At 42.8% G+C, this 12,500-nt stretch overlaps 1 protein-coding gene across 5 annotated transcripts in view; it reads left to right on the top strand.

Moving 5' to 3' along the window:
• Positions 1–12,500, top strand: part of LOC137416274 (atrial natriuretic peptide receptor 2) — a 219,980-nt gene that overhangs the window by 83,425 nt on the left and 124,055 nt on the right. For all 5 annotated transcript variants that reach the window (XR_013624921.1, XM_078786474.1, XM_078786476.1 and 2 more), the window contains exons 8-9: positions 4,730–4,850; positions 8,817–8,888. Coding sequence is in view for 4 of the 5 variants with exons in the window: in XM_078786474.1 (XP_078642600.1) it covers positions 4,730–4,850; positions 8,817–8,888 (193 nt within the window). In the remaining variant the exon portion in view is untranslated. The remainder of the gene's footprint in view (positions 1–4,729; positions 4,851–8,816; positions 8,889–12,500) is intronic.

A 12,500-nucleotide genomic window follows, 5' to 3' on the forward strand; every position in this document is an offset into this window, starting at 1 on the left:
AATGTTGTTACAAAACAATATTAATACTAATATTATCCCCCCTCCTCAAGGGCTTTTTCCCTCCTTGGACAAACTCCATATTAACGTGAATAAATAGCTGATTGCGGAGTATCGTGGGGGCACTCCTTCCAGTAGTAAAATATAATAAACCACAAACACGTATGATCACCTTTTTAAATAGTCGCTACTGCTGGTTCACATGAAACTGAAAGAAATCTGGAAAAACCCCGAAGTTCTTGAGGCATTATATGCTTTTCACGTTCACCACAGACAAACGGACCTGAACCTAGATCTACTGTAATCTATATACCCCAAAGAGGAAATTAAGATGACCTTTCCTGCCGCTCATGATTTTAAATTGAGTGGGTGTACTAGTGATTTTAAATTGATACGATTATGACCATAGATAAGATATTATAACCATAGATAAGATTATAACCATAGATAATATATTATAACCATAGATAAGATATTATAATCATAGATAAGATTATAACCATAGATAAGATATTATAACCATAGCTAAGATTATAACCATAGATAAGATAATATAACCATAGATAAGATATTATAACCATAGATAAGATATTATAACCATAGATAAGATTATAACCATAGATAAGATTATAACCATAGATAAGATTATAACCATAGATAAGATTTTAACCATAGATACGATTATAACCATAGATAAGATTATAACCATAGATAAGATAATATAACCATAGATAAGATATTATAACCATAGATAAGATATTATAACCATAGATAAGATTATAACCATAGATAAGATTATAACCATAGATAAGATTATAACCATAGATAAGATTATAACCATAGATAAGATTTTAACCATAGATACGATTATAACCATAGATAAGATTATAACCATAGATAAGATATTATAACCATAGATAAGATATTATAACCATAGATAAGATTATAACCATAGATAAGATTATAACCATAGATAAGATTATAACCATAGATAAGATTTTAACCATAGATACGATTATAACCATAGATAAGATTTACCAGGAAATGCAAGGTAACTTGGACACATACGGATGCATTATGACAAATCACATGCAATATTGTGCCAAATCCAACATCACTATCTTTATATCAATCCATTTTTTGATGAACTTATTTAAGTTATGTTTTTACCATCTTACTTTAATTCACCAAATGTCCGTCCGTCTGTCTGTCTGTTCGAAGGTACCGTAAAAACTGCTGAACCGATCGCAAAGATATTTTGGGTGGGTAATCCTGGGATCTCCAGGAGTAAAATAGGCTATTTAGTTTTCCCAATTTCAGCTTTAGTCTCCAGCATTCTCAGGTTTGGACTCCCGCATAACATTCGCGTTCGCATAACGTTCATTGTGACAATGTTCTCATTGTGACGATATTGTGACGATGTATGTGTTCACGGTAGTGTTTGACGTGACGGTGTGAACGTAATTTCGGAATGTTTTTCGTTTCGTAATCCTTTAATGAACGTTTAATGTTTAATGAACGTTTAATGCCCTTCGATGTCCGGGGCCGCACGCGCGCTACACTGGACGGGCCAGCGTGTACCTTGCCCTTCGCCTTCAGGCTCGGGTAAACCACTGAGCCCCATCCGTGATGGGGACTGGGGCTTGAGACAGTGTCCCACGAACGAGGAATTCCCAGTAAGCGCGAGTCATCAGCTCGCGGTGATCAAGTCCCTGCCCTTTGTACACACCGCCCGTCGCTACTACCGATCGGACGGTTTGATGAGATCCTCGGATCAGCCCCTGCATGGGCCGTTCTCGGCTCGTGCCAGTGCACCGAAAAGATGAGCGAACTTGACTGTCTAGAGGAAGTAAAAGTCGTAACAAGGTTTCCGTAGGTGAACCTGCGGAAGGATCATTATCGGGACAACATGAGAGCGAGCGAGACGTGAGACGTACGCGGTACGTGATCGTCCATGTACTGTTTAGCCATGTACTGTTTAGATTTTGATGATTTGCGTGTGATATGATTCAACGGATGTTTATATGAATCGTTTAAAATAAAAAGCCTTCAATTTCTGATATTTTACCTTTTCATTTGGGCTTCCCAATTGAAGACCCCGCCCATAAGGCGGGTACTGTTGCTCGTTGGCAAAATTTAACAACATCCACATCAACAAGGATATTGCATCAAATCTGTGTGGAGGAGTTTTTGTCCATTTGACAGCAACATAATACTTTTTACAAGAAATATTAATCTTTCATATTAATGACCAAACCTTTGCAGGCAGCACTGCCGGCGTTACAACCCAATCTGAAAATTGGGAGATGCAATGTGTCTTGTGTAATATATACTGCACAAGAACAGCAGTTTTTCGTGAATTTAGGTTTCACAGAGGAGCAATTGGAGATGAAGACGGATTTAAGAGATGAGCACTTTTACCAAATGAGCTGTCTTGTAATCCATCAACCAACAACACCCACTGTTACATGGACGTCTCCTATCCAAGTCTTTTTTTAGTGAATATATATCGGAGCAGGATCAACAACGAATTTAGCCTGCTGCTTGTGGCATTAATGAGGCGTAGCTGGGAGTGGTGCAGTGCCCTTGCGCATTAGGGTTAGAATTTGGAATCTGGCCAGGCTCGTACTCTTTTTAATAGGCACCTTGCGGTATTTAATGCCCACCAGTAAGGGATCGCAGAAAGAGCATCAAGCTTCACATGCCTTTAGGACAGTGCACTTGCTGCTGCACAAGTCCTGTTTGCGAAACACCGTGGTGAAGGGTTTATGGTTGGATTGAGAATGAAGTTCAGAATAGATGCAGCTTGAGGTGAGGACGCTACCGCTGTGTCTGTCTTGTGCATTATTTAGTATAGCGCAATGTGTTTACACGAATCCCTGGTGTTGGGCTAGCGGCTAGGGTGCCGGCTTAGGATCCCAGGATCCTGGGTTCGAATCCCGGTCGATCGCTGAATTAACGCCAGGGGGGGGTTGACTCAGCCTGTCATCCTTCCGAGGTCGGCTAATTGAGTACCAGTTCACTGGTAATTCCCTGTTTGTCGCTAAAGGTGGCAAAAAGGGTTGGCGGCAGGAAGGGCATCCGGCCGTAAAACATTGCTTCAAAAAGGGGACCAAAAAAACAACAACAACCACGGTTCCCGAAAAAGGCCAACCCCCGCTTGCGGGGAAAATGGCCTCTAAAGGTGGTTTAATGTGTTTACACGCAAATTCATGACGTAGTGTGGTGGGGTTTTGGATGGATCCACGCACGCACGTTTTCAGGTTCATGAGAATATACCTGTCTGATTCACGTGCTTACAGTTGATTCGTGAGTTTAAGGATATAACTACTAGCGGTAGTTGGGAGCTATCTTGTTAGCCCATTTCAAGTACTAACCGGACTTGACTCTGCTTAACTTCCAACATATGGATGTGTTCCGGAGTTAAGGTTATGCATGGAATTCGAGATAATTTCTTTAACTTACTTAAATTGCATTTTCATCATTAACCAAGCTAATATAGGCTTTTTTGTACACTAAGTCGAGGCTCGTGTAAGAGCTAACACAGAGAACATATAATAAAGGGAGCGGGAGACAAGAGTGGGAGAGAGTGGAAAGCACAACAACAGTAGAGAACAGGGACATCAGGAGATCTGTGGATTATGTAATGATCAACATGAATATCCAATTTCGAATCGTAAGATTTTTTTGTAGGACTAATGCTGCTTATGACATGAATATAGGACATGGATGAGCATAGTTAACATTAAACAATTTGCATTGTTAATTATATTTGCTGATACGTAATTGTCACATGGTATTTGACAGGAAATTCCCAAACTGATCAAAACGTTTTGTGGGAAAACGAAAGTGTTTACAATTAAGTGAAGGGTCATTAGCACAATTATTATCAGTGTTGATTTAATTGATCCTCTCCCAATAATCATTATTCTGGAAGCATGTTTTCTCACTGCCACATTAATCCACTACTTAATGTGTTTTTTTGGAAGATGCAAGGACATCAAATGCTTGCAGAATGAATGGGGTGTTGGGGGAATGAACGCAAAACAGGATAAGTTAATACCTCTTCCCTTCGTATTTGGAACAACTTCTCAAATTTCTCTGCTTTTCACTCAACTCAACAGTCTTACTCTCACACCCATTAAGCAACCTCACTGTTGTTTTCCCCCTTCAACCATGCAGTCACACTTTCATCCATACTAATTTATTCTCACATTCACTCTTGCACATTTCTACCACTGTCTCACTTCCAGTGTCGCTCTGCTCGGCCGTTTGCATAGACCAGACTCGATGGCGGAACGGTGTGTCCGAACCCCGGCCGAGTCATGCGAAAGACTTTAAATGTCATGCCGAATGTCTGTGCTGCTTCATTTCTTAATGTTCAGCATTTAAAAGGATAGAGTATGGACAAACAACCATAGGTTGGCAATACTAATGCAGGTTTTGATGGGCCTAATGCCTCTTTTGAGGGAACATATATTTATTTATTTATTTTCGTCCCCCATTTCTTTTCTTTTCTAAACACTAACCCTAATCTTCCTTCCTCACTCTCAGTTACATTCCTTTATTTTTGTGAGTGACCAAATATGCTTGCGCATCATAGCAGGAATGTGCGATGCGAAGGAAATTGGAATATATTGAGCGAAATGATAATTATTTTACTTTCTTTCTTCTCTTTTCCATTTAATTCTCTAATGTCTCAGATATTCACGTTGTGTTTCATGTTTGGTAGAAAGATGAAAGTCGAGCAAGAATTTTCAAGAATGCTTTGGCGTATACGCTGGGAGGACATACATTTACGAAAGCTGGACAAGAACCGCAGAACCATGGGCAGCAAGATAACCCTCTCACTGGTGGGTTTGGCTTCCTGTGTGTAGTGGCACGACACACAATCAATATGGAGATAATAACAATAATAATAATAATAATCATCATCATCATAATAGTTTATTTCATGAAAAAGACTTTTGCAGCCATAGGTTGAATTATGGTCAGTTTAAAAATGATTCCAAACAAATAAAAACCCACAATGAAACAAACCTAAACATTAATTACGATAATTAAATTAGGTTAGAATAAACATGAAGCCAAGAAAATATCACATGTATTGCACAAAACAACTAGAACGTCACTCAGTAGAGCGCATACTCCCGCCGTGGGTTTAGTTGGAATAATACGTTTTGTTTAACATCCCCTCTCCCCAAAACAATAAATGAAAAAGAAAGTAGGCCCTAACTGTCAGAGAATTTATTCTGATATATCTCGGAATTAGAGAAGAAAAACATAATTTAAGAATAAGAATAAAAGCTTTAATGCAGTAAAACAGAAAAAGAAATTCCTAAAGAATTCCCCAAAAAAATTCCTGGATTTGGAATAATATCCTGAGCTTCACCAAAAACTAATCAATTCTTCCTTATCCCAAAGGCAATCATCCCACCAACTTTCATCCAAATCCGTTCAGAACTTTTCCAGATATCTTGTTCACAAACACACGAACATACGAACACACACACACGGAAGGACACGATCGAATGCATTACTCCCTGGCGGGAGTAATAAACATGAAGCTCATATTAAACACGAAGACCACAACTAAATATGCGAGAGAATAAAAGTCCAGTCGGCTGGTTGTGAGATGAATGTGTCAATTACCAGAGGCGATGACTTGGTGATGGAATGTCTGCTCAGAGTCTGGTAGGTCATTGGTCTGTACCCTGTCCAAGTCATACTAAACACTTTAAAAATAGTAAGTGCTGCTTGGTGCTCAGCATTCAAAGAATAGAGAACGGACAAACAGCAATAGGTTGGTAACAATAGCGCAGGTTTTGATGGGTCAAACGGCCTTCTCCTGCATCGAAGCTACTCGTAAGGGAACATAATACACATACACACTATATATGTATACCTATGAAAGGCAGTAATCTCTATCTCTCTTTGTATGTATTGTATGCACAGCCACATCTTTTAAGTTACAAACTCCAAACTCGGGGTACAAATACAATTTTATGTGAGGGGGGGGGGGGGGGGTAACATAGGCTATGTTGCCAAAGGCTCACACGGGGGTGTGGGGTGGGACTCGGGGGGGGGGGGGCATAAATTCTCTATGTAAATGTGTACCGTGCAGCACCACGTTGTGGTGGTGGCAGATGATATTACAATTTCCTTAGCTGGGCAACCCTGAGGTTAAAGCACTCTTCACATGGGTAAATTAATTTTGATTAACAGGACGGCTAATTGATCCATCAGCAAAGCGACACGAAGGCTCAGCTAGAAAAAATATATAATTTAACCCCCTAACTTGACGCGGCAGCAGGGCACAGACCGAGCTCATTCACAGTGCTTGCTGCACGACCTGTCAGCAACAAGTGCCGCCTGCCAGCAACAAGTGCCGCCTGCCACACGAGCACATTGTCTCTGCTCTGCTGATCAGTCCGGAGGTTTGCCAGAAATATTAAATTAAACCAAAGAAGCACACTGACCCTATGACATGACGCGAACATGCCAACATGCCAACATGCCTTGATGCCAACACATCATCTCCAAACTAGGAGATATCTGTATAATCGTTAGGACCATCAGTAGGAAGTGCAATTGTCGAGAAAGGTAGGGAGCGGGAAACGAGGGTGTGTGTGTGTGTGTGTGTGTGTGTGTGTGTGTGTGTGTGTGTGTGTGTGTGTGTGTGTGTGTGTGTGTGTGTGTGTGTGTGTGTGTGTGTCTAGGGCATAACGTTTTTTCATCATTTGAGCTTTTGTCATCAAATTTTCAACAAACTTTTATTATGAGAACATGGACAAAATAATTGATAATTGGGTCAAAATGTCAGAGCAAAGTCACAGTAAGTACAAATAGTCCTTATTCGCCCATCTTCCATTGCTCAGCACTGGGTTTTGACAGCTGGGTTTTGTACTCGCTTCCATATGTTTTTTTATTTTATCCGCTTGCCCTTTCGGATGCTTTCTAGTTTACCATTGTAACTTTTGTCATCAAATTTTTAACAAGCCTTTATTATGAGAATATGGAAAACACAAATTAATCAAATTTACATTTTTGTTAGCTGTTCTTTTCATCAAGTTTATTTTGAATACAAAGCAGACGCAGATGGGCTTTCCATTTTGGGATGCTTTTTAATTAATGCGTTGTATTGGGTTGTGATGTCAATGGTTTTATTTTGGCAGGCCATCTCCTTGTTCTTTCACATGCCAGGCTTCAACCACCAATCGTTGATGTTTGTTAGGCATGACACCTGGCATGCGGGTTTCCTCCAGGACAAATTAATGTCCCCATTGTACATGATGCCGCGCAATAGCTGACTGTTCTGTCTTACCCAGTTGCATTGCCCTTTTATGTTCATCCAATCTTGACGTCAAATTTATCCCAGTTTCACCAATGTATGCTTTACTCCAATCCTTACAGACAGTGCTATAGCCTTGTGTTGGCTTAGCGGTTAGGGTGCCGGCTTGGGATCCCATGATCCTGGGTTTGAATCCCGGTCGATCACTGAATTATACATCAGGGGGGTTGACTCAGCCTGTCATCCTTCTGGGGTCGGCAAATTGAGTACCAGTTCACTGGTAATTTCCTGTGTGTCGCAAAAGGCGACAAACAGGGTTGGCGGCAGGAAGGGCATCCGACCATGAAACATTGCTTCAAAAAAGGGGACCAAGGTGCCCAAAAAAGGCCAACCCCTGCTCTGCGGGGGAAAATGGCCTCTAAAGGTGGTTCTTACAGACAGTGCTATATATGACCGTCAATTTATCACCAATTGGAATTTGGTCTTTCAGTTTGGTAACGACACCACAAATAGTGAGCAGAAACTTATAAGCTGTCCCAATTTTTGAACCTCACATTATTTTGGCAATTCTTTCAGAGGGTTCTGGGTAATAATGTAGTACACACCGACCAACCATTTCCAACTCCTTACGTTTTGTTGTGTTACGGGTTCTTGAAACCAGGTAGCAAACTCGAATTGTAACCATTGTTATTTATTCTGCTCTGTATTCATTTTATTCCCTTGATTACAGTGTGGCTGGATGATTAAATTATCCATGTATAGGATGTTAGTGGATGAGCAACACTATGTTTATGGCAAATAGGGTGATGCTTCCTTGTTGTGATTGGAGGGGCGAAAGACAAAGTGCCCATGTGTCAGATGGCGCTTGTTGGTTCTACATACGATCCGGTGTCCTTACCAATCACAGTTAGCGGTGTATCATTAACCAGTATATAAGCCGAAAGATTTCAAAGTCACTAAGTAGATAGAACAGCAATGTGCTGCCCTGATGAGCCCCGATAAGGGCGAAACTAGTTGGTATCTCTGCTTTTCTTCTGCTTGGTAAAAACATTTGACCTTGACGTGCTCGCTCTGCTGGAGGCCCTCTGGGTTTGCAGTCATGACATCATCATGACGGTATCATCATGCTGTTTGTCCAGCTCGGAGAACTTCAATAATCATGCGCGCGCGCACACACACACGCACACACATGCACGCACACGCACGCACACGCACACACACACACACACACACACACACACACACACACACACACAGAGCTATCTTGGCTCATGAAATAAATTATACGGACACCCGATGCCAACAGTTTCTATTGTAATTGTGCTTTCTTTTTTTTATCTAATCATCCCATTATTTGAAGATTTCTAATTTATGCTGAGTAATGCTGATAAAGCACAGAGCAAACATAAGGCACATTCATGGTATGTGAGTCAATTTTATCATCTGAATGTAATTGCACTTTTAAGGATGAATTATGAGTCTGATCGCAAGGTTGATTATGCTGATTTATACACATGCATCCGGGCAGCGTTCAAGCTATGACTCCCTGGTAACATTGCAAGATCGAAGGTCAACATTTGCCAGGACTGGCTATTATAAGGTGAGCCTGTACAAATTGAAATGTAATGGAGATTGCTATTGCACAGTAGAAAATCATAGGTGGATCCAGAGGGGGTGGGGTGGGGTGCAGGGGGTGCTCACCCCCCTCGGATTTTCGATGATAAGTTGTATACTTTGGTATTGGATGCAGTCCAGTGGCAGATACAGAGTGGTGTGCACCATCCAACTTTCTCTTCATGTGAGTCAATTATGCATGTGTTTCCAGGATACACACGTGGTGAGAGGTGTCGAGTTAATTATTTAATAACCCATTAAATGCGAGTTTTCCAATCAGCACGTCAGAACGCACACACGGTAATCAAGCATTACATTACATTACATAATCAAGCGTTACGTTATGCAAATTACTAAAAAAAATAGCGTTACGTAATTTTTGAAGGTACCATATTCGGGTAAACCAATACCGACTTCTTTCCTAGAAGTCCTAGCAGTGTCCATGTGTTTTATACCTCCCCCCCCCCCCCCCTCCCATGCCTCCTCCCCCAAAGCCCTCTCCCTCCTACAGATCTCCCGATGTCCCTGCTCTCAATCTTGTTCTCTCGCTCCCTTTATCATGTTTTATGTTTTATGTGTCAGTTTGTCTTTTTGTGATCAATGTTAGCTCTAACACGAGCCTCGATCTTGTATACAACAAAAAACACAAGAAAAAACATCCATGACCATGTGACGAATCAGCTCATGTGACGAGGTGACGAGGAGATGAGAGAAACCCATTCAGGGCCACACGTTGACTACGACTAGAGAGGAAGTCCACCAGCCATGCGTGGAGATTTCTATGGATACCAAAGGAGGAGGGTTTGGTGAGCAGAGCGGGGTGCCAGACCGTATCGAAGGCACGTGATAGGTCGAGGGAGACAGCTCTAATTTCCTGTTTGGCATTGAGGACCTCCATCCATTGTTGAGACAGCAGAAGCAGCATGTCCAGAGTAGAGTGACCAGGTCTGAAACCAAATTGATGATCAGAGATCAAGCCATTGGAGAAGAGGAAAGATTTCATATCCGAAGCAATGATGGATTCCATGACTTTGCTGATAATTGGGAGAAGGCTGATTGGTCTGTAGTTACTAGGATCTGTTTTTGCACCTTTTTTGTGTAAAGCGGTGATGTTGGCTGATTTCCAAGCAGATGGCAGTTGACCTTGAGCAAAAGAGAGGGTGAAGAGAACAGAGAGAGGGAGTGAAAGAGCGGAAGAACAGGATTTCAGGACCCGTGGGCTGATGCCGTCAGGTCCAGTTGCAGAATCAGAGTCGAGGGTTGACAGAAACTTTTCCACCTTGTCAGGAGGAAAGGACACAGAGTCCAGGAGCAGCTGGGTACGACTGGGTATGGTGGGTACAGAGAGGGATGGGTTTGGGACACAAGATTTAGAGGCAAACACAGAGTTGAGGCATTCAGCTTTTTCACGTGCGGAGTCAGTCGTGTGGCCATTTGAGGTGAGGGAGGGGATGGAGGGGGAACAAACACCAGAAACAGATTTGACCAGACGACACAAGGATTTGGAAGAGGGAGACAGATAAGAGAGTTCTGTCCTGAGAACGGAGAGATATTGTTTCCTGGCTCTCCTGAGGGTGGACACACACTTGTTTCAGGCTTTGTGAAAGGAAATGAGATTTCCTTCCTTTGGATTTGCTTTCCAGGAGACGAAAGCAAGTTGTTTCTGGGCAATAGCCTCACCACAAGATTCCGTGTACCATGGACGGGAGGAAGGGTGTGACAACTGAAGACGAGATGGGATAAATCTGTGCATGAGAGAGAGCAATTTACTTTGGAAGAATTCCCAGGATGAGTTGATGTCAGAGGCGGTAGAGATGGGAGACCAGTCCAGATTATTGATGGCTGCTTGAAGACCGTGCCAGTTGGCCTGAGTGAAATGCCAGACTCGTTGACGCTGAGGAGGCTCTCTGAGAATGGTCAGAGAGATGTCCACTTTAACAAGCACATGATCAGATGAGCCGATTGGAGCAGAAGAAGAGCAGCAGACATTTTCAGGGAAGTTAGTCATAACCAAGTCCAGAAGAGAAGATGCGCCGTTGACTGAGATCCGGGTCGGGAAATTGACAGATTGTGTCAGTCCCAGTGAGTCACAGAAGTCCTTTGCTGAAGAGCCATGGCTGGTGAGAGAGGTACCCACACCCAGCCAACTGGCATGGTGACAATTGAAATCACCACATATGAGGAAGAGAGAGTTGGGATGGGTAGATAGAAGTTGGTCCATATTATCAGACAGCGAGATGTAGATGGAGTCATCACTGTTTGGTGGACGGTACAACACACATATGAACAAAAGGTGGGAGCGAAGGGGAAGCCGTAGCCAAAGGTATTCCTGGGGGTGAGGTGGAGAGAGGGCAGTGCAGGGCGAGTGAGGAAGAGAGTTTTTTTAATAAAGATAGCAACCCCCCCTCCAGGACGAGGCTCAGGTCTATCATACCGGAGGAGGGAGTAACCTGGGAGAGATACCAAGGAATCAGAGACATCATGAAGGAGGAAAGTTTCTGTTAAGCAGATCACATCTGGTTTGTCAGAAGCAACCTGTATGGAGAGATCAGTCAAGTTTGAGCGAAGGCCCCGGATGTTTGAGGTCCATACTGTTAAAGAAGAGGAAGGGGGAGCATCCGATTTAGAACAGGGGGGAGGAGCGGTAGGGTAAGATGTGGAAGAGGAGGAAAAGGTAGGGAGAGCTGTTGAAGGTGTGTCAGAGATTTCAGAATAGCTTGGAGAAAGGGAAGAATGGGGCGGACAAAAGGTTTGATGGTGATTGGGTGAGGCGCAGTGAGGTGTTATTTGAGGAGGGGGAAGAGTGAGGCAGAAGGTTGAGGGAGATGAAGGTGAAAGTTGGAAGGGGGAAGAAGTGGGGAGGACGCTTTGAGGAGGAGGGGTGAGAGGGGAGTCTAGGAGGGGAGGAGTGAGGGAGAGTCTCGGAGGGGAGGGGTGTGGGGGGAGTTTAGGAGGGAAGGGGCAAGGGGGGAGATCTGAAAGGGATGGGTGATGGGGAAGATTTGGAGGGGAGGGGCAAGGGGGAATATTTGAAAGAGATGGGTGATGGGGAAGATTTGGAGGGGAGGGGCAAGGGGGTGGATTTGGAAAGGGAGGGGTGATGGGCAAGTTTTGAAGGGGAGGGGTGATGGGGAAGTTTTTGAGGGAAGGGGTGATGGGGAAGTTTTGGAGGGAAGGGGTGATGGGGAAGATTTGGAGTGGAGGGGTGAGATTGGAATTTGAAAAATGTACGATTAATGGGAAACGAACATTTCTTGCAAAATGAGTTTCTTGAGACCTTTGAGTCAAAAATACGTTTGAGGACGCCGAAGGACGGGTGGAGTTCTGGAGAGTTTAGGGAATGTATGAAAGAGGCACTGTAACTGTAAGAGATGGAATTTTTTTTTGGAATGAATAGATTTGGTGAGCAAGTCGAAAGCATCCTTTTATAGAAGAAGAAGAAAAAGGTGTTATAGTATATGACAGAATACAGTTCTTCAGGGGACAGTTGAAACATTTTTTAACGACGTGAACACGTGATCACGAACAACGTGGTCGATGTTCGTTTCTCGAGTCAATTCCACTGTAGTCATGAATTTGTCTCCTTTGTGGAGGTGAT

The sequence above is a fragment of the Myxine glutinosa genome, chromosome 11 (assembly GCF_964187855.1).
Source record: "Myxine glutinosa chromosome 11, kmMyxGlut1.1, whole genome shotgun sequence".
Taxonomy (NCBI): domain Eukaryota; kingdom Metazoa; phylum Chordata; class Myxini; order Myxiniformes; family Myxinidae; genus Myxine; species Myxine glutinosa.